At 40.2% G+C, this 24,795-nt stretch overlaps 1 protein-coding gene and 1 pseudogene across 2 annotated transcripts; one reads left to right on the top strand and one right to left on the bottom strand.

The window, feature by feature from the left end:
* Positions 1-688: 688 nt before the first annotated feature.
* Positions 689-15,326, top strand: coro6 (coronin 6). 2 transcript variants are annotated; one of them, XM_029448365.1, is made up of 11 exons: positions 689-902; positions 3,597-3,796; positions 8,002-8,124; positions 10,883-11,012; positions 11,167-11,345; positions 12,016-12,135; positions 12,245-12,349; positions 12,492-12,637; positions 13,132-13,189; positions 13,784-14,011; positions 14,308-15,326. In XM_029448365.1, exons 2-11 carry the CDS (start codon positions 3,599-3,601, stop codon positions 14,386-14,388), a joined length of 1,368 nt encoding a protein of 455 aa, XP_029304225.1. In that variant the 5' UTR covers positions 689-902; positions 3,597-3,598; the 3' UTR covers positions 14,389-15,326. The 2 variants fall into 2 exon arrangements, with proteins under 2 accessions (XP_029304225.1, XP_029304224.1); XM_029448364.1 differs by having other exon boundaries at positions 692-902; positions 14,470-15,326.
* LOC115019039 (von Willebrand factor A domain-containing protein 7-like) lies at positions 15,313-24,497 on the bottom strand (annotated as a pseudogene).
* Between the last annotated feature and the right edge of the window lie 298 nt (positions 24,498-24,795).

Here is a 24,795-nt window from a genome sequence, read left to right as displayed (position 1 = left end):
AATACACTTTGTTGTGGAAAACTGCAGGTAAAGCCTGTAGGAAAAGTGTTTGTATATATTATAATAGTTAAACCCAAATGTAGTTATAGTGAAGAAAGTCATTAAGTCTGGTGAATATCTTGCAAACAAACTGTTTTTAGGTCATTTTGTTAGTGACAACGTTTTGTTTTTGGGAGGCAAATATCTGTTGGGATACAAGAGTTGATCCTGAGATGTGTATGAAGTGCTGCATTAGTGCGTTTGAGATAATGACATTAAGCATTGTGCTGAGCTGCATGTTGGTACAGAGAAGTGTGTAATGAGTTTAGAGTTTTTGTTTAGAAAAACATGAATGACACAAACTTGGGATAATCCAACATGTCTTTTTATTTATTTAAATCCTATGAAAACCAGCAAGTTTCCACAGGTGGTCAACTTAAAAAAAAAAAAAAAAGTGTTCTGTGCTCATAGAAAAAAACTTAGTTGCAGGAGTTAACATGGAGCACTTGAAGGCAGCATGGGAGTCATCTCGCATGTTTGCCGTTTTATTACGTGTGTTTGTTTAATGTCCCGCTGTCCTTTAAGTCACAGTTGTGACACTGACCCCCGGGGACGCGCTGGCCCCCTGTAACCGGCGCGAGTCACGTTTCCCCGCACTGACAGAGCCTGTTCCAAAATAGACGGCAGCACCCACCCACCCACACCCTCCTCTCTCCCCTCACTCTCCCTGCTCTGCCCCGGTACTCTCTCTTTCCCTGCCGAGGAGCGTCACGCAGTTGTCCAGTGCGTCTCCTCAGAAACTCCAGGAAACCGGATCGCAGGGAATATCATTCAAAGGAATAAAAGCAGCAGAAGGTGGAGAGACTACGCAACAGAAACCGTGAGAGTTATCCAGGGAAAAGGGGTCTCCCCAAAAACCTGAGGTGAGCTGTCATGTCTTTTCCTAATATGTGTGTCAGTGTCGGCGCTGCAGTGGGGTGCGAGGTGCGTCAGCTTCTCTACTGCACTGTTGGAGAGGACTCAGTGCGTCCCCACCTTTTGGAAATCTTAAAAATAATAGAAGACACAGTCGGTTCATTGTGATTATGCACTTTCCCTGTGAACGTAGCAGATCTTGAGTCGTGCATGGCAGCTGTGGGCTACTTTAAGGAGCACGTTGTAGGCTATATTACTAACCCCCCCCCCCCCCTCTCTCTCTCCCTCCCTCATATCTCCTGTGCCAGCCTATGTCCCCGTGTTTATGTGTGTTTGTATAGGCAGAGTTTACATATACGGTCCAGTTAGTTAACGATAATGCAAAACTGGCTTCATTCTGGGACTATTTAGGATCATGCTGGCGGGTGGGAGGAGCGGCTGGCCCGGGTGGGACAGTGCAGTTTGTCATGTCTATATTAGGAAAGTGGCAGTGTCATTCTTTCGCTCTGTGTCGACTCTCCAGAGCCATGCGCGACAGAAGAGGGCTGTCTCATTAACCTGAGGCAGAATTAAAGGAGCCTGTGGAAGGTTTTAATGTACTATAAATTCCATTACATATTTATTACTTTTTTAAGTATGAGTATTTATCTCTAATAGGAAGTATCTCCTGCACAACTTTTTCTTAAAGTCTTACTGTCTTTTTGTATATGTGCAAATAAACAATACTAATTCTGCCAAAGGTTTCCCAAAGCATATGCCTAAATGCTTTTAGGGTTTATGCTTTTGTCATATGTTTGTAAATAAATACAGATTATTAAAAAAGTAGTTTTGATTTAGGCCACGGAGCATCATATGTGGGGAAACAAACACAGAATTGATATGCTATTGTTACAAGTCTCTGACACAGTATCAATGCACAATATATAAGCATGTATGATATGGTGCCCGCCATGAACTGGCCCGCAGCTGGCCCGACTGAAGTGGTCGCTGGAATGTAAATCTCTTGATAACGGAGAGCTTCCAGGAAAGAAACAAGAGCTTCTGTCCTCCCATCAGTCTGGTTGAGTCATGCATCCCACAGTCTTTAGGTTTGGTTTGAGGTTGAAAGTCAGATATCATAACTGTCGACACTTTATGTTTACTTCACGACAGGCCTGATAATTTGACAAATGTCCACAGAAAAAGAGCCAGACTGTGACCGTAGTTGTTGCTCCTTATGGTTATATTTTGACTGTGAAGAGCCAGACAGTGTGGGTTTATGATCATCCACTAAACAAGAGGAAGAACTCTGCTGCCTTTATTAGAAGTCTTCAGGGACTGATGCAGGCCTATTTCTAAATTTGGGTTTTTAGTTTTGGCCCTATGTAAGCCACTGCTGTCTGTGAGTGTATGTTAGATGAGTTTTAAACTACCTTTTCCATAGGGATTGTATCACATGGGTGTGATTGGATGTAGTTTATGTGCTATGTTTGTATCCGTCATACATTAGGTTCTCACCCTGCCTTTTATCTGTTCTCTGTGTCTTAGTGTTTGTCTTTGATGTTTGGCCATCACATAGTTTTTGGGGGGCACAATCAACTATAAATATCTGCACTGATGGCAGGCACTGTTATAGAATATCTTCTGTGTTTTGGAGGATTACCGTCCCTCTGGCCAGGTGCCTGGGGCAGCCGCACAACAGCAAGTAGTCAGTCAACAAACATATTATAGAGATCATTATTCAGAGAAATGAAAGATGTTATTTAAAGAACCTGAAACTTTGCCTTGAATTCAAAGTATTTCTTTACAACATCAAATATTCATGACTAAATGTGCAACATCAAAGTAAAAAAACACATAGTTAGGTATTACGTATTGTGAGTTTAACAAGCAACATCTCATCTTATCAGGAATGCGTATGTGTGACTTGACATTAACATTATAAACCTGCCTACTGTCATCAGATTCTGATTGAAATGTTAGTAAGTCCTGATTGGAGCATGGATGTAAGTGAAATCACACTTTTCTAACTTCAAACCAGTGGCATTAGCAAAAATGTTAATTGTTGCTAATTATTGTAACTTTGACAGTGTATGGAGTCCATCACTCATAGCAAGAGGCTAAATGATCAAAAACAGGTTTTTGGGGCCTTTAAAATGTATTAAGGTTATTCAGTATGGATGTCGGCCTTATAAGTCAGTTTCACGGTGTTTGGGACAGTGGATCTATTTTATGTGACTTTCAATTGGATCAAAAATAAATACCAAAGGTGAGTAAACTGCCCTTTCAAAATATAAAGCTTGAATGCATCACAGAGGTACTGAGTCATCTTCACCCTTGAAAACAAATGACAGCCAAATGAGCAGAAATCTGCTCATAACAAAACATAAAGTGCGTTACTGTTCAGCAAGAACACATTTATAAACACTGTTCAACAGCTGCTTGTTTGACAAAGACAGTGACAGCCTAAATACTGTGGAAGAAGAGGTAGAGCATGAAAAGTACAGATTACAGAGAGGGGTGAAAGGATGTTAACAAACTCTTTCAAAGGCTCAACATGGAAAAGTTAATTTTGGTGTCATAGGTGATGATGCTGACATATTTAGTTAACTTCTTATCATCTCTCCTCCCATTTCTCTCTTTCTGTCTTACTTCCCTCTCTGCTCATCCTCCCTCTTGTTTCTTCATCTTTACTTCCTCCTCCCTTCCTCCACTCGCCTCAGCCATGAGTCGCAGCATCGTGCGGCAGAGTAAGTTTCGCCACGTCTTTGGCCAGACGGTCAAGGCTGAGCAGGGTTACGATGACATCCGTGTTTCCAAGGTGACGTGGGACAGCTCCTTCTGCGCCGTCAACCCAAAGTTCCTGGCGGTCATCGTCGAATCCAGCGGAGGAGGAGCGTTCCTGGTACTGCCCCTCTCTAAGGTCAGTAAGGTCAAAGAGGGAAACACTTCTGGGCTGCAGAGAGTGGAAACACAACAGAGTGTCCATGAGTTCAGTGTTCACGTGAAACCTGAACATGTACATGCTTTACAGAGCAGTGTATGTGCTTGTGGTACTTAATATTTAAATGAATCCTCTACCTATATTTTCTATACTTTTTGTTTGGATTTGTCCATCCACACAAAGATGTTGGTGTTGCAATAAGTTATATAGAAAATTAAATATGCCTCATAACAGAGGAGAACATCACAGAATAAAAAAAAATGTATGACCTTATTTTGCTGCAGAGTGAATGTCGATCTTATTGTGCGAGTAATAAGATTTGTTTTGGGAAAGATTATATCTTTTTATGCCACACTGGCTCTATGGATGACATGTTGTTCTGTCTGTCAACCACTTAAATATCTCAGCTAGTAATGGACGGATAGACATTACATTTTATATAGCTATTCATGGTCTCCACAGGATGAATCCTAGAGACTTTGGTGATCCTCTGACTTTCCCTCTGGCACTATCATCCAGTCAAAATTTCATTTCAAAATCATTTTTGTTAGTATTTTGGTTAAATGCCTGCAAAACTGATGACATCCCACTGTACTGTGTGTTCAGTGCTTATTACCTATGATGGTGAACATGATAAACATTATACCTGCTCAACATCGGCATATAAGCAGTGCCATTGTGAGAATGTTAGCATGCTGATGTTAGCATTTAGCTCAAAGCACCACTAAAGACAGCCTCACAGAGCCACTAACCTGTAGACTTCACTGCTGGCACATGGCAACAAAATAAGATCAGCCTACAAGGTGTTTCTTCCTGTTTGGATGTGATTTGAGTGTGTGTAGGTTGTTGTTTGTGCACGCTGTGAACAGATATACATTTTCAAATTGTTCTTTTATTACGTGTTTGTCAGTATTTTGAAAGAAAACTGTAGTCCTTTCAATCAACCTCCTGGGTCGCCCATCTCCGATGTTATAAGCAGGGGTGGTCTTTGTAGTACAAAGGTCAGGCAAAACAATAAGAGAGGGAGAACTTTACAGGGAAAGAGGAAGACAAGTAAAGATATCTTGCTACGTTTTTTACTAAAGGGACAGTCCGTAACCTTTATTGCTCAGCTTATCATGGTTAAGCATTGCAATGCCATGTTGAATACTGGAATCAGTGCGGCCAGAAGTATATGATATCCATGTAGTAAAGACAGTAATAGTAAGGAGGGTGAGCTAATCTTATAGGAACATTAGACAGACATTAAAATAATCATATATCCTTGACAATTTACGGTACAGTGTAATGAACTACAAACATATTACACTAAGTTCTCAGTTTTGTCCAGATGTGGCATCAGATTCCTTAACTTAGCTTCAGTCCTGTTTGGAGGCTCTTCTCAGCAACCAAAAGTTCTGTAATGTTTAGCTATAAGTAGCTATGATGGGATCGATGTTGCATGACATAAGCCTTCGGCAGGCAGCTCTGTACTGAGGTCAAATAGTGTCTAATCTTACTATAATTGAAATGTAATTCTTAAAAATCGCAGGAAAACAGAAAACAAGCCTCTTTGCCAAAGCTGATCAGTGCCACGTCCCGGCATCAGAAGTGCGATGGTTGTTTTCGCTATAATAGGTTTTTTTTATTAAGTTTGATTTTGTCTTACTTTTAATATCAGAGGATATACAATTAGTTTCTAGCTGTCATGTTGGGGAAAAGCCTGGAAGGACGGCATAATAGCTGAAACAGAAGAACAGTGCCAGGACAAACAACAGATCAAACATTTAAAGATGTCGTGGAGCCTCGTGATGATGACAACAACATCGCCTTAAAATAAATGATGGATAACAGAAAGACAAAACTAAACTTGCGTCAATATTTTAATGTGGGGGGAGATAGTATTATTATTATCATGTTAGATACTCCAGTGATCCAATTTAAGTAAAAGAGATTACTGGTACTGTACTTTATGCAAGGCTAAAATAGAATTAATATAACATTTTATTCTGATATGATAAAAACGGTGATCTAAAATCCATATTTAACTGCTGTAGTTGATTCAATAATGCTTACTTACTTACTAACTAACTAACTAACTTAATTACTTAATTACTTACTAACTAACTAACTAACTAACTAACTAACTAACTAACTAACTTAATTACTTACTTACTAACTAACTAACTAACTAACTAACTAACTAACTGACTTACTTACTTACTAACCAACTAACTAACTAACTAACTAACTAACTAACTAACTAACTAACTAACTAACTAACTAACTTACTACTTACTTACTTACTTACTTACTAACCAACTAACTAACTAACTAACTAACTAACTTAATTACTTACTTACTTACTTACTTACTTACTTACTAACCAACTAACTAACTAACTAACTAACTAACTAACTAACTAACTAACTAACTAACTACTTACTTACTTACTTACTCACTTACAAACAAACAAACAAACAATCTCTTGCTCTGTACTTCTTCTCCAGGTAGTAGGTCTTGCTCTCTTTCTTTTTCCTTGTGGGCTCCCTGTTAGCGCCTGCTTGGAGATTGATTTATTTAGTTTTCTGTGAGTGATGCATCTCCAGCTTTATTTCCGTCTGCTAATTTGAAGGTCTATGAGTCGCTGATACTGCAGTAAAATGTGTTACGTGTTTAAAAAAACCTGCGTCTTTTTGAGAGCAGTTTTACAGTCCGTCCAGTTAGCTGCAGATCACAGCTCAGGGTGTAACTCTCCAAATAACTACCGACGCCGTCACGCCGCTATAATCAGCCAAGTCTGTTGCAATTTCCACGCAGCAGGTCTCAGGCCTGCTAACACCAACTGCCAATCACAGTGCAGCATTACAAGAATTTAAAAGAAGTTTATTGACTTGTCAGAAAAATACTGCAATGTTTTGCATTATTATATAATATTGGTATTCAGAACCTGTAAAGAATGTTTATGTTTTAAATGACTTCAACCCACAAGATTTATGGTATAGTTATAATTGGACTAGAGAGTGAAATAAGCAAAATAAAATTCACTTTTTGAGATAAATAATTTTGAAATTTCATGGGTCAAGGTCTTCACTGCTGAGATTCATCAGCATGTCAGCAGTGATAATTAGTTACAAAGAGCTTTTTGGCGACACGGGGGTATGGATGTGATGTGATGTGACAGACATGCTATTAATACACACCAACGTGCTCTCGTCCTCCATCTCCCCCTCCGGGTCCCCAACAGGCCAAAAGAAAAACTCCCCTTTCAACGCCTCGTCGCTCAGCTATAAATACACGTCTCTTAGGGTGTGTGTTGTATGTGTGCGGAGGGAGAGATATCGCATAAGTTGATACACATGTTCACACGATAGGAACCAGAAGACATGGAATAACTTGGACGTGACATCATGAGTTTAATATTGTAAGTTCACCATGATGCTACACGTTTTTGGGAAGGTTTTGTCTGTCACAGTTGTTCTGGTTTACAACAACAGGGTACCTCTACAGTAAAATACCTACTAATGCAGGCCCTACATTATTACCTAATGTTGTACCCTCTGGTATAGAGGGACCCTGTGTCAAAACGTAATTTAACACGGGTATGGACTACTGTGCTCACATGGTGCATATTCCCTGTTAACAAACCTTCCATGTATAGTCAGCTGAGGGCAAGAGGTGGGGGGTTAATAGGAGCCCAACAGCAATGTTTTGCCCTGTGACCCGCTAACAGGATCATTGTTGTTTCAACAGGATTCCAATGACTCTATTTCAACATATAGGCTACTGTAGCTTAGACCAATAATCTCACCACAAGGTCCATTTTTTATCACATGATCTTCAACAGCACATGAAGCTGTTGTGGTTTACCACAAGGTCCATTTGGACAAGAAAAGATATTCGAACATCTATAATTCCAACTAAGCAAACTTCATCCGCAGAGGAGGATATGTAATGTGATCAAAAGCCAGGAAGTAGCTACTAAATGTACGTAGTTTGGAACTGTTTCACATTGAAATAAAGTAACTGAAATGATGTAACTTTACATGTCTAAAAAACATTTAGCCTGGTTTTAACTTACATTTCTTCATGTTTCTTGACCGATAAATCAACGCTTACCACTGTTTTACGAGGAATGGATGATGGTAAGTTATTGTAAATACTCCTAACTCAGTCCTGTGTGTCACTGTTGCTGTGTGTTGCAGTCAGGTCGAGTGGATAAGAACTACCCGCTGGTGAACGGCCACTCTGGACCTGTCCTCGATATCGACTGGTGCCCTCATGACGACAACATCCTGGCCAGCTGCTCGGAGGACTGTACTGCAATGGTAACAACAGTGTGTGTGTGTGTGTGTGTGTGTGTGTGTGTGTGTGTGTGTGTGTGTGTGTGTGTGTGTGTGTGTGGTTGTGTGTGGGTGTGTGTGTGGGTGTGTGTGGGTGGGTGGGTGTGTGTGTAGGGTGTGTGTGGGTGGGTGGGTTTGTCGGTTGTGTGTGTGTGGGTTAATGTTTAGAAACAAGTTCTGAGTGGGAGAGAGAATCTGCAAATGCATGCGGAGGAGTTTGTTGTTCGGTGACTCAGATAACAGTCATCGCCTGTCATCTCTTCAGAAATCTGCTCGTCATATTTTGTCCCTGGCGAGTCGGTACCTCTGTCTGTCGGCAACCAACCTTCGTCATTGTAACGCTTCTGCTACTCCTGCTGACCCAACCGTTCCCTTTTTCTTTGTGTTTGTGTGTGTATATATATATATAAATTAGGCAGAGTATAATAGCACTTATAAATTGTCTGTGTGTGTGTGTGTGTGTGGGGGGGGGGGGGGGGGGATCTACAGTGTGACATCTTCCCGACACTCTCCGTTCTCTATTTTCCTGTGCCTACGTTAAGTGGTTTGATAATCTTTCAGAGTCCTTATGTAAGACCAGAAAACACACACACACACACACACACACACACACACACTGTCGAGAACAGTTTGTAATGGTGATTATGTCCTGCTGTTACCTCACACCTACAGGAAATAATCTGTTAAAATCACGTCACTTTAGAGACTCTGATTTATCGTCCATGTGTTCTTGCCTTTTACTTGGACAGCATTTCATTACAAGTCTGACACTGAAGTTTAAATTGAAATCTGATTGTTAATGCATGTTGTAGTTCCATCTTAAATGTAAAAGATGTAAAGTTTTACAGTTATTAGATTCACTGCAGGAATCTGTGGCCCTGAAGCTCATGACTGCGATCAGTCAGCAGGGGTCACTGTGAGGCCTGGACTGCAGAAGGTGATACAGATAGATCAAATATTATAACTATGTATTATTATTCATTCAAATAACTTGCAGAGTGACACATTAACTGATTGTAAAATCCCTGTATGGCAACTAGGATTGAATTCCCAGATTGTGTACAGTATTTTCTAACATCCTGCCATTATAAACATAATTTTATTCCATAGGGTTTAACAGAAAATGATATTATTGGAGAACTTATCATGGCAGTGATAAGATACAAACACAAGCCCAAGCTCTCCAAAAGTAGGTTTCGTGTCTGGGATGTAACACATTTTGTTTGGTGATCTAGATTAGGGCTGAGACTAAAAATACATTTCTCGATTAATCGTTAAGACATGAAATTACATAAATATCCATCACAGATACCTAGTCTCCTTCCGTAATTAACATAAATAATATGTTATATTTTATGATAACATTTGACTCACCAGTGTGTGTGTGTGTACAAATATGCAGTATGTCAACATGTGTCAATTATACAACATTTTTGTCTGTATTATGACAACATGTCTGTTGACTCAGCATGTATCTGTGCATCAGCACAGTTGCCACTGAGGACAGATTTGTCCACACTTGTTCACAACTATATCCCAGGAATCTTTGTGCGATCGCATCATTGAATCGCTGCTCCTCCTATGGCAACAGCTGCTGGGATGCTGTGTGTGTGTGTGTGTGTGTGTGTGTGTGTGTGTGTGTGTGTGTGTGTATGCTTTGTTTTTGTCCAGCACACAGGGGGGACAGTTGCAGCTGTCCAGTTTTGGCAGGGTTGCTGCTATGGAGCAGAAAGGTCATAACTGTGATGTCATTGTCTTCAGTTCACAACGACGGATCATTGTGTCATCTGATAAATCTCATTAGAGTGTGTGTGTGTGTATTTGTTGTGTGTGTGTATGTATTTGTGTATTTGATTAACCAATCACCTGCTCTGTAGTGTAAGTTAAAAGGGTCACTTTTGTTGTTTGTGTTTGTGTGTATTCTACAATTAAAGGAAGATTCTGGTATGATTTAAACCCAAATTTCTTTAACTTAGACCATTTCAGGAAAAACTTTAAAACTAGAATGGCACTCGGAGAGCGCAGGCCTCCGCCACGGCCCTTTCCATAAGTGAAACAAAATGTGTGTACCACCCTGTGATTCAAATCCGCTCCAACATTTATTGGGTTCTTCCTTGGCTCATGCTACACTCTTCCACCAAGCTTCATGAACAGTCCAGCAGTTTTCCTTAACTCTGCTTACAGAAAGACAAAACAACAATCTGAATAGAAAACTTGGGGGAGGCAAGAAAGAGACTTTCTTTAAATGTTTGAAAATGAATGGATTGATTGTTTAAATATTAATAAAGTACACCCACTATTGTATTTTTGACATGCACACTGAATGTATAATTATAAATAAGTGTTGATCACAGTTTTTAGAGCAGAAGCCTTAGTGAGCAGCCTATTGGAGTCGCACACAGGTGTGGACTTTAGTGTGTGGGTGTCATCGGTTGTACATTTATGAACCAATTAAAATGATTAAGCAGTAAATCTATGGCAGTGTGCTGAGTTTAACGGACAATGAAAGATGGGGCTATTTAACTATCCTCTGTGACGTGTGGGTGATGTTTGTATAGAAGTGTAGTGTAAAATTAATGCGGTAGAAATACTGCACTCTGATATATATCATCTTGATATGCTGTAGAATGTCAAACTCTAGAAGTGTGAAGGCTTTTTTTGTACTCAAATTAAATTCTTCACTTCAATTTAAAAACAATGTGGAATTTCAATTATAATACTTTTCTCCATCCCATCTCTCCAGGTGTGGCAGATCCCAGATCACTCACTGACCCGCCCCCTCTCCGACCCCGTCGTCGTCCTGGAGGGACACTCCAAACGTGTTGGCATTGTCACCTGGCACCCGACCGCACGCAACATACTACTCACTGCGGGTAGGACACACACACACACACACACACACACACACACACACACACACACACACACACACACACACACACACACACACACACACACACACACACACACACACTTCATGTAACAGTGTGAGTACATTCAGATGTCCATCTTTTGCTCTGACCCCAGGCAGTGATAACCTGATTATAATCTGGAACGTGGGGACCGGCGAGCCCCTCATCTCCATGGACGACCACCCAGACCTCATCTACAGCATCAGTTGGAACCGAAACGGCAGCTTGTTTTGCACCACCTCTAAGGACCGACGTCTGCGTGTCTGCGACCCCCGCAAGAGGGAGGTGGTTGCGGTGCGTGAGTAGAAAATACTAATAAATATATGCCTGACAGTGTAATTCATTCTAATACAATAACATTCCAAGATCTTTATCAACACTTTATTATTATATTGTATATTATATGTATTTTTACTTATACGGGAAAAGACCCATTGAAGTAAAAATTCGAAATTTTGAAAACAAATCGCTTTCTTGAGACATCTGTCTGTTAAATTAAGAGCGGAAGTCCCTCCCCTTCCAGTGTCCCCCATGGGACTTTATTTTCGGAAAAATATACAGCATGTACGGTATCAACCGCGAGAGACAAATCATTTTTGATCCCATTTGAATTGTGCCATGAATTACAAATATGATGTTTGTCAATTTAAAAGATTATTTTCCAAGTCAAGAAAGTCGTAGGTTTGTCGCAGTACCATTTCGTTTTGTGTGAAACTGCTCAGTGAGCTACATCTCGATTCTTCAACTTGAAGTTAGAGGGACGGGACCTCAGGACACAGGGAGACACAAAACCATGACAACATTAAATCTTATTTTCCCGGTTAACATAAACAAAATAATCTATGCTGTCAGCTGACCTGAAGTGAATCCCTAAATCTCCTGAAACAAAGGTTTACAAAGATGAACAGTGAACTAGCTCATAGCTTTGACTCGTAGTGAAGTCTGACCCTCCGCCAACCAACAGGAACGTCTGGCTCCACATGAGGGGATCCGGCCAATGAGAGCCATCTTCACCAGAGACGGAAACATCTTCACAACAGGATTCACCAGGATGAGCCAGAGAGAGCTCGGACTCTGGGACCCGGTAACAAACAATTACATTTCCCATGTTGTTCATGCACATCACAAGGAGCAGAAATATACATTCACTAACATGCATCTACGCAACAATTCATTACTTTTACTCTCCACAGACAAATTTTGAGGAACCCATTGCACTGTTGGAGTTGGACACAAGTAATGGAGTGTTGTTACCATATTATGATGCAGACGCCAGCATGGTCTACCTCTGTGGAAAGGTACAGAAACAAGCTTATTGGTTCATCATTTGGTTTGTAAACGTACTGTATAATAAGTACATAAATGTGTGCATATCAATTGTATTTTCAGCCTTAATAATGATACATTTTTGGCATGTTTTATATGTGTGTTTGTTTGTAGGGGGACAGCAGTATCCGTTACTTTGAGATCACAGATGAGCCGCCGTACGTGCACTACCTCAGCACCTTCAGCAGTAAGGAGCCCCAAAGAGGGATGGGCTTCATGCCTAAGAGAGGCGTTGACGTCACCAAATGTGAGATCGCTAGGTAAGACACTGATCATGCACTACATCACCCGAGATTACAGCTTTGCAGCATTGTTTCATGAAATGAGTTTGCATTTGTTGATTGGGATGTAAAGGCTACAGATGTTGCATGAGAGTGGTGAAGCTCAAAGTGCTCACCATCTGCCCTCTTAACAGCCTTTTGTTGTCCTTTTTGTGTTTTAGGCATTGGTTTTGACAATATATCACCCTCAACAGTAAAGGTTGATGGCATTTACAATTATGGATATGTTATTTATTTTCATTAATCAGTGAAGATAGGATCCATTAATTGTCCATCGAGTACAAGAATACATATTTGACATTTCAGTTTGATCAAGTCTCACTATTAAATACCTAACACACTCTCTCTAAGCATTACTCAACGGTATCTCAGAGTGAATGAGACTCTGACACTTTACACTAACGAATGTAAGGTGACAACTGATGGGTCTCTTTTCTCTCTGCTCTGACTCGTCTCGTCACTTGTCCTCTTAGGTTATTCAAGCTCCTTGACAAGAAGTGTGAGCCCATCACAATGACAGTGCCCAGAAAAGTAAGCCTCGTCATGCTCTGCAAGCTTTTGACTTATAACAGTGCTGGAAGGTAACTAAGTACATTTATTTAAGTATGATGTTTAGGTATTAACGTTCCACTACATTTCAGAGGGAAACTTTTCACTCCACTTGTACAATTTGTTTCCACAAAGCTATAATTACTAGTTCATTTTCAGATTTATATTTTCATTCAAAACATGTGATCAGCATTACAGCATTACAGGTCTGCTTGTGTCAATGCATAAATAATTGTCTTCTAATAATAATAATTTCTGTACTTTTATATAAGTTATTTTAGGAATACAGGATTTATAGTTGTGGAGTATTTCTTATAGTATGGTATTTATACTTTTACTTCAGTGAAGGATCAAAATAGTTATTCCACCAATGGACATTTAAATAATTCAGAATCAGCTCATTCACTCTTTCCCACTCTGCTCTGTTCTCATCTTCTCATCTTCTCATCCTCTTAGAAAGAAAGAAAGACAGAAATAGATAGAAATAATTTTTATTAATCCTATAAAAACAATTACATTTCAAAACAAAACCACATCCGTCTCTTTTTTATTCACCTCGCCAACTGTCTTCCGCAGTCCGACCTCTTCCAAGACGACCTGTATCCGGACACAGTGGGGCCCGAGCCCGCCATGGAGCCTGAAGAGTGGCTCAGCGGCCGCGACGAAGATCCACTTTTGGTGTCCATGAGGGGGGGCTATGTGGCTCCCAAGAGCCGAGAGTTCAAAGTGTCAAAAAAGAACATGCTGGACTCCAGACCCACCACCCGACGCAGCACGTCCACTTTGGACACCAACAGTCTGCCGGTAAGATGTGGCATGCATTATATTACCACATGCTCACATAATGTAAATATGTATAGAGTATATAATATCTGGTATACATTAGTGTATTCTAATGTGTGTTCACAATACAGGCTTCTAAAGCTTTCCTACTCTTGATGTTTGTAGCTTTAATTTTGCTTTTAAAAAACAATTTACTTCTTAAGCTTTGCAGCCCATAATCTGAATGCATCGTTGCTCATGAACATCTGTCTCTCTGTTTAACACGTTTCTGTTTATCTCTCCTCTATTTGTACCTGCCCACAACTTTTTCCCCAAAGCTCCCTTCTTTGTTTTGGTTTATTTCTCCTAGTTGCTCACTGTCCTTGACCTATTTTTCCTCTCTTTTTCTTTATCCTTAATTTCCCCCTCCGTGTCACTGTCTTTTTTTCCTTTCTTCTTCTCTTCTTCTGTTTTCCTTCTCTCCACTCCTCTCTGTCTAGCCTGAGTTGCTTGGGAGGTTGTTGGAGGAGATTCAGAATCTGAAGGCCACAGTTTTGTCTCAGGAGAAGAGAATCTGCGACTTGGAGAATAAGCTTTCCCAGTACACCAATGGCACTGACTGACGTGCAGGAAAAACACCTTCTGAAGAACTGGTCTAACATTTCAGAAAAACCATCTATATAACTATTATAGAAACACATTTTCCTTGTTTTGACAAGGAACCACTCTCCTAAATACTCCAACAGTGTTGCTCCTTGAAAAGGTACCATTGTGTAAGAATATGAATGTGGACATTGTAAATGCAAATTGACGGTCCAAAAATTTTAAACAAATTACATCCATATCTAGGGTAATTGTTGCTTCATCCTACATAATCCACATTCCAGTTTTAACATAATGTACCTTTATTGCTACGGCAAAAATATTTTTAATATATTCACACCTTTACAGTCATTTGTAAAGAATAAGAAGAGTACACAAGTGGAGTGAGGGAGCTGTAGGTTAGAGGGACACGTGCAGGTTGGGTTAAAGTTCTGAATAAAGTCAACACTGTAATCACTTTTTCAACAATACTGCCAGAAAAGGACAAGTATTTAAAAAGTAGCAAATCAAATGCTTGAAAAAGAATGGTTTGGTAAATGACACACACACACATACACACACACACACACACACACACACACACTTAGTCTTTCTGAAAACTTTTCAAAATGTAAATAGCGATAAAAAGGAAGCAGGAGGAAAAATTGTTGAACTTGTAGCAAAATGTGAAAAGCAAAATGTTGTGTTCTGTAAAGCATTATTCATTAGACACATTATGACAACAATAAAAAAACAGTGTTTTTTAAAATGGTCAGCCTCTTCAGTTTGTTACATCATTTCCCTTCAAGTTCAATTCCTGATGAGAAATGATCACATGCCAGTTGGTCTTTAACCATCTCCGTCGACCTTTATTTAACAATTTTTTTCCAATGAGCATTTCTCTTCCTGCTGTTCAGTGAAATATATCCACTGAACAGCAGGCAGAGCACAACAGACACCAGGTTTTAAAACAGCAGCAATAATCCTAAACAACCAGCGATAAATGCCACATATCCAGAACCTTTATTTGAGATGTAAAGCTGAATTAGTTTTTTTTGGACACAAGCGGGCAGATGAAGCTCAGAAAGTGCCAACATAGCCTTATTAAGTTTATAATAAATGGATAGTAAATTAGCAAATAATCTCCTACTTAAGCCCACTTTATTATTTCTGCGTGCAGCCCAAAATGTATGACAGTCTGGAACACATTCGTATACTCAGACACCCAATGTAGTATAAACAGAACTCCGTGAGTCTGGCCCGCGTTGAACTACTGGATGCCCAGTTATGTCAGTATATAGAGCCCTAATGCCACTATGCTTAGAGCAAAAAGAGGCGACTGAGTGACTTTGGTGGACACAGACCGAGTGTAGAAACAGGTGCCGACATTACCCACTCGATCCTCAACCAGCAGCTCCACATCAGGGAAACAGCAAGACGAACTGTAGGTCACCAGCGTTATGTTCTCGTTGTCAACGGCCAAGCTGGTGGTTAGAGTCCCAGTTGCCCTTACTGAGACCAACGCGGTCGACACCCGTCCCTTCAGCCCCATCAGTCACCCGGGCAGAGAGCAGCCACATCGATGCGTTGCAGACATCCAAGCAGGGGGAATTCAGGTTGAGCAGCTCACACACCGGCGGAGTGAAATCGGTCACCTATGAGGAGAAGAACAAAGTAGATAGTCAGTTTTACATCAGTGAGGAAGAAATAACAATTTATTTGATGAGTTTGAGATTTTAAAATAATTTCAAAGAGGTTTTCCAGGGATTGAATGTCACTAAGTACATTTTACTCAAGTCCTGTACTTAAGTACACATTTGGGGTATCTGTATTTTACACACATATTTAGTAAGTAAGTATTTAGTCAGTGTGTAGCAGGTCAGCTGAACATGCACACATTTGAAAAGTGTCTACAGGCAAATGTACACTTCAACACAAGAAAGATAAAGTACAATAATAAATAAAGAAAAGTTTTCTTTCAAGGAAATTAAAATGTTCTCTATAAATCAGTAACAAATGACAGACATATAAAACAAAGATTTGTATTAATAAATGTGACTCTTCAGTGGGAGTATTACCGTGTTAATGATCGAGAAACGCAGCACGATATAGTTTGTATCTTCGCCCCCCGGAGTCCTCGGCCTCAATGGTCAGGATGACGTCAGTACCAGACGGGGTGTTAAGAGGAGCTGAGAGGGTCACTGTATCGTTAGCACTCATTCCAGTTCCCAGGATTAAATGGGTTGGAGACGTCGAGTCAAAACCTTGGCTGTTGGTGGCTCGGATGGTGAAGTTTCCCCCTATTCCATTGGTCTTCACAGAGAAGGGCACAGAAAATGGTGTTCCTGGTACCAAGTTGCTATTTGAATCAGCCTAAATACAGAGGGAGTCAGACAAGAGTCGGTGTTAGTAGAAATGATTTAGGTGGACAATTACATTTTTAGTTACTGCATCTTCTCTCATGATTCTCATGTTTGATGGCATGATCCTGTGACACAGTGGTGGTCTGGGATGGGTACTCACAGTGATAGTCAGATTAGAGGCTCTGAAGCTGGTGGATGACTGCCTTTGAAAGATTGTCGAGTTGCCATTCTGCCCCTTCACCCGCACCACAAACTCCTCTAATGGCATCCTGTCAACGTGAACTAAGAAGTTTCCACTCCCTTATGGCTCCACGACTCCTTTAATCTCCCTCAGCCCCGACGATTCAACCAGAACGACTTCTGTCACCGTAGCGGAGTCGCTCCCCGTTAAAGACACCAACAGGCTACCGTTGACACCTTTTAGAAATAAAATTAAATGTATCATGTTTGACTTGATGATGTTATGTAACATCAGTATGTCATCAAATTTACATCTTAAAAGTTTTGCTTACCTGCTCTAGGACGCGTGTCAAGAACATCAAATCCTGTGAACGGGCTCTGCGAAGCCTCCACAAAGTCGAGCAGGAAATCAAGAGGACTCTGACCTGCAATTAAAAAGTCATAAGAAAAAAGAATAAGCGACCATATAGAGTTTCTTTTAACGTTTTTTTTCCTACAAATCTGAAACATAATACTAGAGTTTTCTATCTGTATTCCAAATAAAATAGGTTACCACGAGGCCTACTGTTGGTGGATGAAATTGAAGATGATTGTGCCATCACTTAAGTCAATACTTTTATGAGCTGTAGTTCAATAGTTTGCATTTTATCTTCGTTAATATGACAAGGCGTTCAAATAGCTTAGAATATGGTCAGGAAACCTAAGACTCATGTTTTAGCTTTCAGAAAGAATGATGAAAGAAGACTAAGAGTCTACAGTCGTGCTAGCAGCTCTGTGAGGCAGCACTTGAGCTAAATGCTAACATTAGCATGCTAACATTGATAATATGTAGGTATAAGCGTTATCATAATAGGTACTATTTGGTCACACAGTAAAGTGTTTGACAATTTGACATTTAACTCTAACATTCATTTTGTGATCACAATGTTTCAATCATAGTAGTCTCACCTATGACCTTCAGAGTGTAGGGATTAGTTGACACCATCTGTATTGTCCACAATCCAACTTGGTTTTTTAGCTGCACAGTCTGGAAGTTCCCCACTGACTGGGATGCAGTGATCAATGATCCAGTGGGGTCTGTGCTTTGCTGAGAAACCGCTTTAAATAAAAACACAGGAAACAGTTACATTAATAATGTATGTGACATGCTGATAGTGATTTCATTCATTTGTCAACAATGTGATGTTCTGCGTTACATTTAATCCTTTTTTTTCTAACATTATTTGGAAAAGACTCCAAATTATTGAATAAGTGATGGTAGCCATATCCCTTATGACATACTATACTATGAATTCTTTCTGAACATATATCTGACATTATTTATGACATTCCTTCGACTTATTGGACATTTATATTTAATAATTTTTATGACAAGAAATAGAAATAATAAAATCTGAGCGAATGAATACAATGTATTAAATCCTACGATCACAGCGATTCCACTGAAATTGATTTTACTCCATTTTTAGCAGATATAAACGTTCCCTTGATGCAGTACATAAAGCAAACAAGCAAATTCCACTAAATCCTGCAGATTGTGTTAAACAGGGTGTTGGGTGATGACGTACTGATGATGAAATGATGCACATAATGCCTTAACTGTCGCGATCATAAAGAGAGAAGATTTCATTCAGAGGCAGTATTACCTGTGGGGCTTACGACAGTGAAAGTGATGGCGGTCCCAGTGATGTAAACTATAAGTTTTTTTACTGTTGCATCAACTATAAAAGAGAAAGTATCCGTCTTCCCTGGGCTCCTGGCTGCGTGCAGAAGGGTCACCTAGAAGATTAACATTTAACAGATGACACAGCGGAAATCTTTGAACTGACAAAACTATCCATGAGTGAGATCTTTGTGGTAATACCAGAAAGGGACTGAAGGAATCTGTTATGATGCTGGTGGCCACAAGGAGCTCACTCTTTGTGACTTCAATAGCCAGACCTCCTGAAGCCCGAGCCAGGTCGCTGTACAGCTCAGCATCTGATGCTGATATCTTGGTTTGTTTCTGGTTACTCCGTCTCCTACGATTAATCACCGTTGAACCGGAAATCATGAAGTTCACCTGGTAAGAAAAAAGGGGAATCAACCAAATCAGAAAGGCCTATAATAACCATTAATGTGAGTAAAAAGCACCATAACATAATGATTATCTGTCGATTATTTCCTCAACTAGTCTTTACAATGTCCATCCCTTCCCAGAGCCTGACGTCATAAAGAATATTCAGTTTACAATTATATAATTATTTGAGTTTCCTGTCAATCAACTAACCGTTACAGCTCTACAATGTTTTGTCAGGTTCAGAGGAATCAGACAGACTCAGGTGGGTGTCATTGAAACAGTCTTAGTCCTACCCATAGTTGTGGCTACACTCAATTAGATTAGTGAACACCTCGAAACCTGCCACAAGATTATACCAACAACACATCCCAAACCAGCTTTGTGTACTGTATATAGTTAATCATCAATAACAAAACGTAAAAAAAGCAAAAGCTCACAAGATAAGTGAGCAATACTATAATGACTAAACATTTGTCCATACCTAGATACTCACCACTGTTTGTGTCCGCTCTATGAGTGCGATCACTGTGCTTTTCAGGTGTTTGTCTTTAGCAGGTGCATCCGTGAAGAGGAAGATCTCAGAATTTGAAGGAGCGCTAGCTAAAGCCAGCTGTACGAGGAAGAGAGTGTGGAATAACAAGGACAGTTTTAGTTAAAAGTGTTTAACCCATCAACAAGATGTTGAAGTCGTAACAGCCATGCAGCACAGCACCTGCAGCCCTGAAAGACTCAGTTCCTCATCATCTCTTCCACCGGCTGCTGATAGTGCACTAATGGCAGTCTTGAAGACGTTTGGATCTGTAGTCTTCGTCAGTGGCCCAAAACCTAGGAGTTCAGGTGGAGAAAACACCTTGATGATGCTTTTTTTTATTACAACAACAACAACATTTGTAGCATCGTACAAATCCTACCTGGATCATTGAAAGGTACCAGAATGAAAAGTGAGGGCTCGTTATCTGTTCCCACTTCACTGTTGATTATAGACGAAGTGACGGCCTTCACTGCTTCAATGTCATCGCTCATGCTTTTTGTGGTGTCGATCACGAAACAAAGAGCTTTACTGGATCCTTTGGAGATTCCCAACATCCTGAGGGATGGAGAGAGATGGATGAAACAAAGAGATATAATATTTACTGTAAGGAGGCATAGAGTACAGTATATAAGTGCAACATGCAGAATGGGTTTCATACTGGAGGAATGGTCTGTCACCAGCAGCACTTCGAATGTCCCCCAGTAGCTCACTGGTGGCAGCCATCGCCAAATTTGCTGCCTTAGTGTGGAGGTGTCCGTGGCTGGCTTTGACAGTGTCTTTGTTGATACCACCTTTAGGTTCGATGTCGCTTGTTTGATCAACTGCTCCTCCGTGACTGCATTTTCCTTTTCAACAAAAGATTATGAGAGGGAGATGATAAATACACAGAAAACACAACAGGGCAAAAGAGAAGGGGAAACAAGGTGTTACCTGAAAACATTAGAAAAGTTCAGAATGCAAAGAAAAGTTTTTCATATGTGTGAATGGACAGAAACAAAATCTTTGTCCGTTAAGGAAAGACCCAGGAATGTGCCTGCTGAAGTGATTTACAGTCGGCACCAAACAGCCAATAAACAGCTTGTCCTGAAAAGAGGTGGGTTGCACACGTACAAATGTAGCACATCATTTATTCCTCATCATCATCATCATCATCATCACCACAAGTCATCACTGTTCTGCAACTTTCATCAACTCAGTTTTTTAGCTAAAATAAAAAAAATTGAAACATTTTCAACATGAGTGAAAACATCGTTGAGCAAACCAGCATGCAATAACTTTGTAGGAAATCTAAATTGAATTGAATAGAGTAATGATAAAACTAAATGAACCTTTAAAGATTAAATCTGTAACTTTCCACACAATTTGTACCCTACAGAGCATGTGACTCTGTGACGACAGCGAAGCTGCTATTGTTTTCAACTTGTGAGTCTGTCTGTGGGTGTGTGTGTGTGTCATCATTGCAAAGTGTGTTCCTGGAGACACCAACTGTAGCAGGAACTACCACAGAGGCAGTTTAGAGTGCTTTGTCACTGCGCTGTGCAAGATGCAGTCACGCAATTACAGGTGTGTAGTTTATAATGAAAAGGCAAAATGAAAGCTGAGGTGGGTGTGGTCCAAACAAGAGCGATGAAAGTGCGTGAATTGCCGTTTTTGTGAATCATAATGTAAGTTTCAGAAGCCTTAGTGGTTGAATACAATTAATCACCTTTTGGTTTGGTTGAGATTACAGGCACAACACCAAAATATCCAGATGTCAGTATCTTCTCCTCTATGATGTCCTCCAAGATGTTGTTCGTGCAGTCGTCTCCATCGCAGTTGCGGCACGTCGCTCGGCTTTCATCTGTGGAAAGGTTCATCAAAAAAACATTTTCAATTATGTTTTCTTCTGTGAAATAAAAACTCCCTACTTCCACACCCATAATGCATTCCTCTTTGATACCAAACTAACCACATATTATTACTTCTTTACCTGCTATGTTACCAATGCTGGTGTCTGAGCGGATCAAATTAGAGTTTGGGAGTGTGTTGCCCAGTTCCACCCAGTTACTGTGACTGTAGAAGTCCTTCAAGTAAACAAGAGTAGATGAGGGTTAATAATCCATTGAGTTTCTTTTAAAAACAGCCTTAGTAATACTCTTTAAAATAATGATAAATACCTGTAAAGGATGTGAAATCTCTCCCACTTTCTGCCTTGCTGCCTCAAAGTTTTCTTGCTTGTTGCTTGCTTTGATCACTATTATTCCCTCAGTGATGATTTTCCTTCCTTGAACAAACATTTCGTCATCAAAGTGGAAGCTTGCATTAAGGGCATGACGGAGGTCCACCCGTATATTCCTCAGTGTGATGAATAAAATGGCTTGGCGGAAACTCTTGGCCGACGCTGGTGTGCCGCAGGCCACAGCGACAGCCTCTGCAGTGAAAGGCAGTGCCTAAATACACAAAGTCAAATCAGAACATTACTAAAAGACATCACTAATTTTTAGTTAAGAAAAAAACTTAATTGAAGGGTATTCTTACAGGAAAAGTGAAGTCTGTCCCCTCAGCTTGGGCAAGATCATGGCACACTCTCACAGTGACATTTAAAATTGCTCCCTCTGTGATTTCCAGGTGACTCAAAGAGTCTCCTGGCAATATCCCAAATCCCAGAGCTCCAGGGAGCAGGAGACACAACGCAGCCAACCCCAAAGACATCACTCCTCAACCTGTCGAATAGTCTGAGGAAGAGAAACACACATTTATAGTTTATCACCTGGTAGACTGTATTAGTTCATTTATTCTTTAGTTTAATTAAAGGTTTTCTCAAAAACTCCTAAAGTCAACTAAATTCATGAAGGTGTGTTAATGGTACTGCAGGCTAGTGAGTGTAAATGCTTCTTTTTTATTTGTAACGGACCGAGTCGGGTTTAAATGTTCTGCTGTCACCAAGAAAATAGATTGTTTACTAGATATGATCAAAACATCACTTTTCAGCATCAACTAATACACTATATATATATATATATATATATATATATATATATATATATATAATACCAGCAGTGCTGTTGAACTCAAGCTCTAAAAACTACATTTGATGCAGTGGAGACACACACACACACACACACACACACACACACACACACACACGACCATGTAACTCAATCTTCTCTTCATATGCTCACAATAACACATTTTGTTGAGTATCCTGTTTAATTTGTACCCCTAAATTAACTACAAGGTGTGCTGTCAGAAGTGTATATTAACCATCTGCTTTGTGATTCATATCTTGTGCTGTATCTTACTATATTTGTGTTTATTTCCTAGGATGAGAAGAGGCCGTGCACAGAGCTGGAAAAATGTGGGAGAGAACCTGAAGAGCTACAAAATTGGTCAAGCTCGATTGTCAGGGAGAAGATAAAACTGCTGCCTTCAGCTTTTGAAAAGAGTTTAAGGAATCTATCTAATCTGAAATCTATTTACTTTGCACCACCCATGTCATGTCTCTTTTCATCACATCCTACCTATTTTTCAAACCAATGTTTAGACTGATCCAATAAACGTTTGCGACCATTTAATAGTTCGGGTTGGATTAGTTTCATTTTTAGGGTTAGTGTTAAGAGTTACTGTATAAAACATGAACTCTTCTTATTCTAGACAAGTTGGTCAAATATATTTAAAATACTATTCTCCCAACTCAGACAGGTTATCCCAGTTCACACATCTCCATTCTGTCACATGCCACCTTTACCAGAAAACATGAATTTTCGTGGCAGATATGTAGACCTACAAGTATATGGTCTTCATATTGTAATACAGATATGATGTCTATCTTTACATTATGTAATTATGAGTTAAAAGAGTACCGTACCTTAGGTGTTGATGTTGTCCTTGAATCCGTGTCAAAGTTATTGTGTCAATACCTCAGTGATGAACAGCCTGGGCGGAGCCATGCAGGACTTGTTCTACCTGTTGCAAAGGTATGAGTTAGTAGGAAGGGACTTATATGAAAACACCAATGGAGCTCTTTCACTTTAAGATTTGGTTTTTGTGTTTTATGACAAAAGATTTGCTGAAATGTGTGATAATATGACGTCTGGTAAATATGACGTATTCTGTATTTCCAGGTCATTTCTTTCAGAATCATTAGCTAAACAGTAATTATAGAGTCTGTTAAATTTCTAATTAACTTCTGATAAACCTTAACAAAACTAGACCTGGCAAAGACTGGCAACTGAATACATTTTTAAACATCTGAAAAATACACAATGAATAGATAGATCAGACACAGTGACAGTCAGACAGTCACTAAGACTGGAAACGGGGGGAAACCGCAATGATGGAGTATCTCTTGGCTTGGAGCAGTATTTTCCTGGAGTCTCTACCGGTTGCTAGTAAAGAATCGACAATTATTTTGATCAATTAATCTTAAATTTTACGACACAGACCTTTTCCAAGTGTAAGACAGAACTAGAGAGAGGCGAAAGCACCCCACGCTGCACACCAGAAGTGTCACAGACAGGTGGGAGACGGCTCCTCACCTGCCAGCATCGTGTTGCAACGCTCTCAGCACATTATACTGTCACCTCTGTGAGAAACATAATACCTCATGAAGTTGTCACAGCCACGCTCGTGCCATAGTGTTTTCTTGTGTTTCCCACTTCCTATGCTTCCCTGTCTGTCTGTCTGTCTGTCCGTCTGTCTGTCTCTCGCTCTGGCTCCGGGCTCCCTGTTTCACTTGCACACCTGTCGGCAATCAGCTCATCACTTCTCCAATATATCAACACCGGCTCTTCCTCCACTCTTCGCCAGATCGTTTGTTGTCTCAGCTACAAGTGGTGGTCTAACGTCTCACGTCTTCTCAGCGTCTAGTTTATCTGTGCACTGTTTTTGCATTGCTTCATAGCCTGACCTAACAGTCTTTGCCCTTGTATCCAAGCATCGTCACCTTCACCCCTCTACCTCTCCCTCTATCTTCTCTCCACTCCACCTCCCATCGCGGTGGGCATAGTAAATCCTCTCTGAACTCCACCTTTGTGTCCTCCAGTTACAACATGACAGATGTCACACGGGAGGTTTAAATGAGACACATCTTTAAGAAGATATACTCTTGTCCCCCTGATGAACCTCATTT

The sequence above is a fragment of the Cottoperca gobio genome, chromosome 14 (assembly GCF_900634415.1).
Source record: "Cottoperca gobio chromosome 14, fCotGob3.1, whole genome shotgun sequence".
NCBI lineage: Eukaryota > Metazoa > Chordata > Actinopteri > Perciformes > Bovichtidae > Cottoperca > Cottoperca gobio.
Note: the sequence above shows the minus strand (reverse complement) of the source record. Positions and strands in the feature narration are given on the sequence as shown.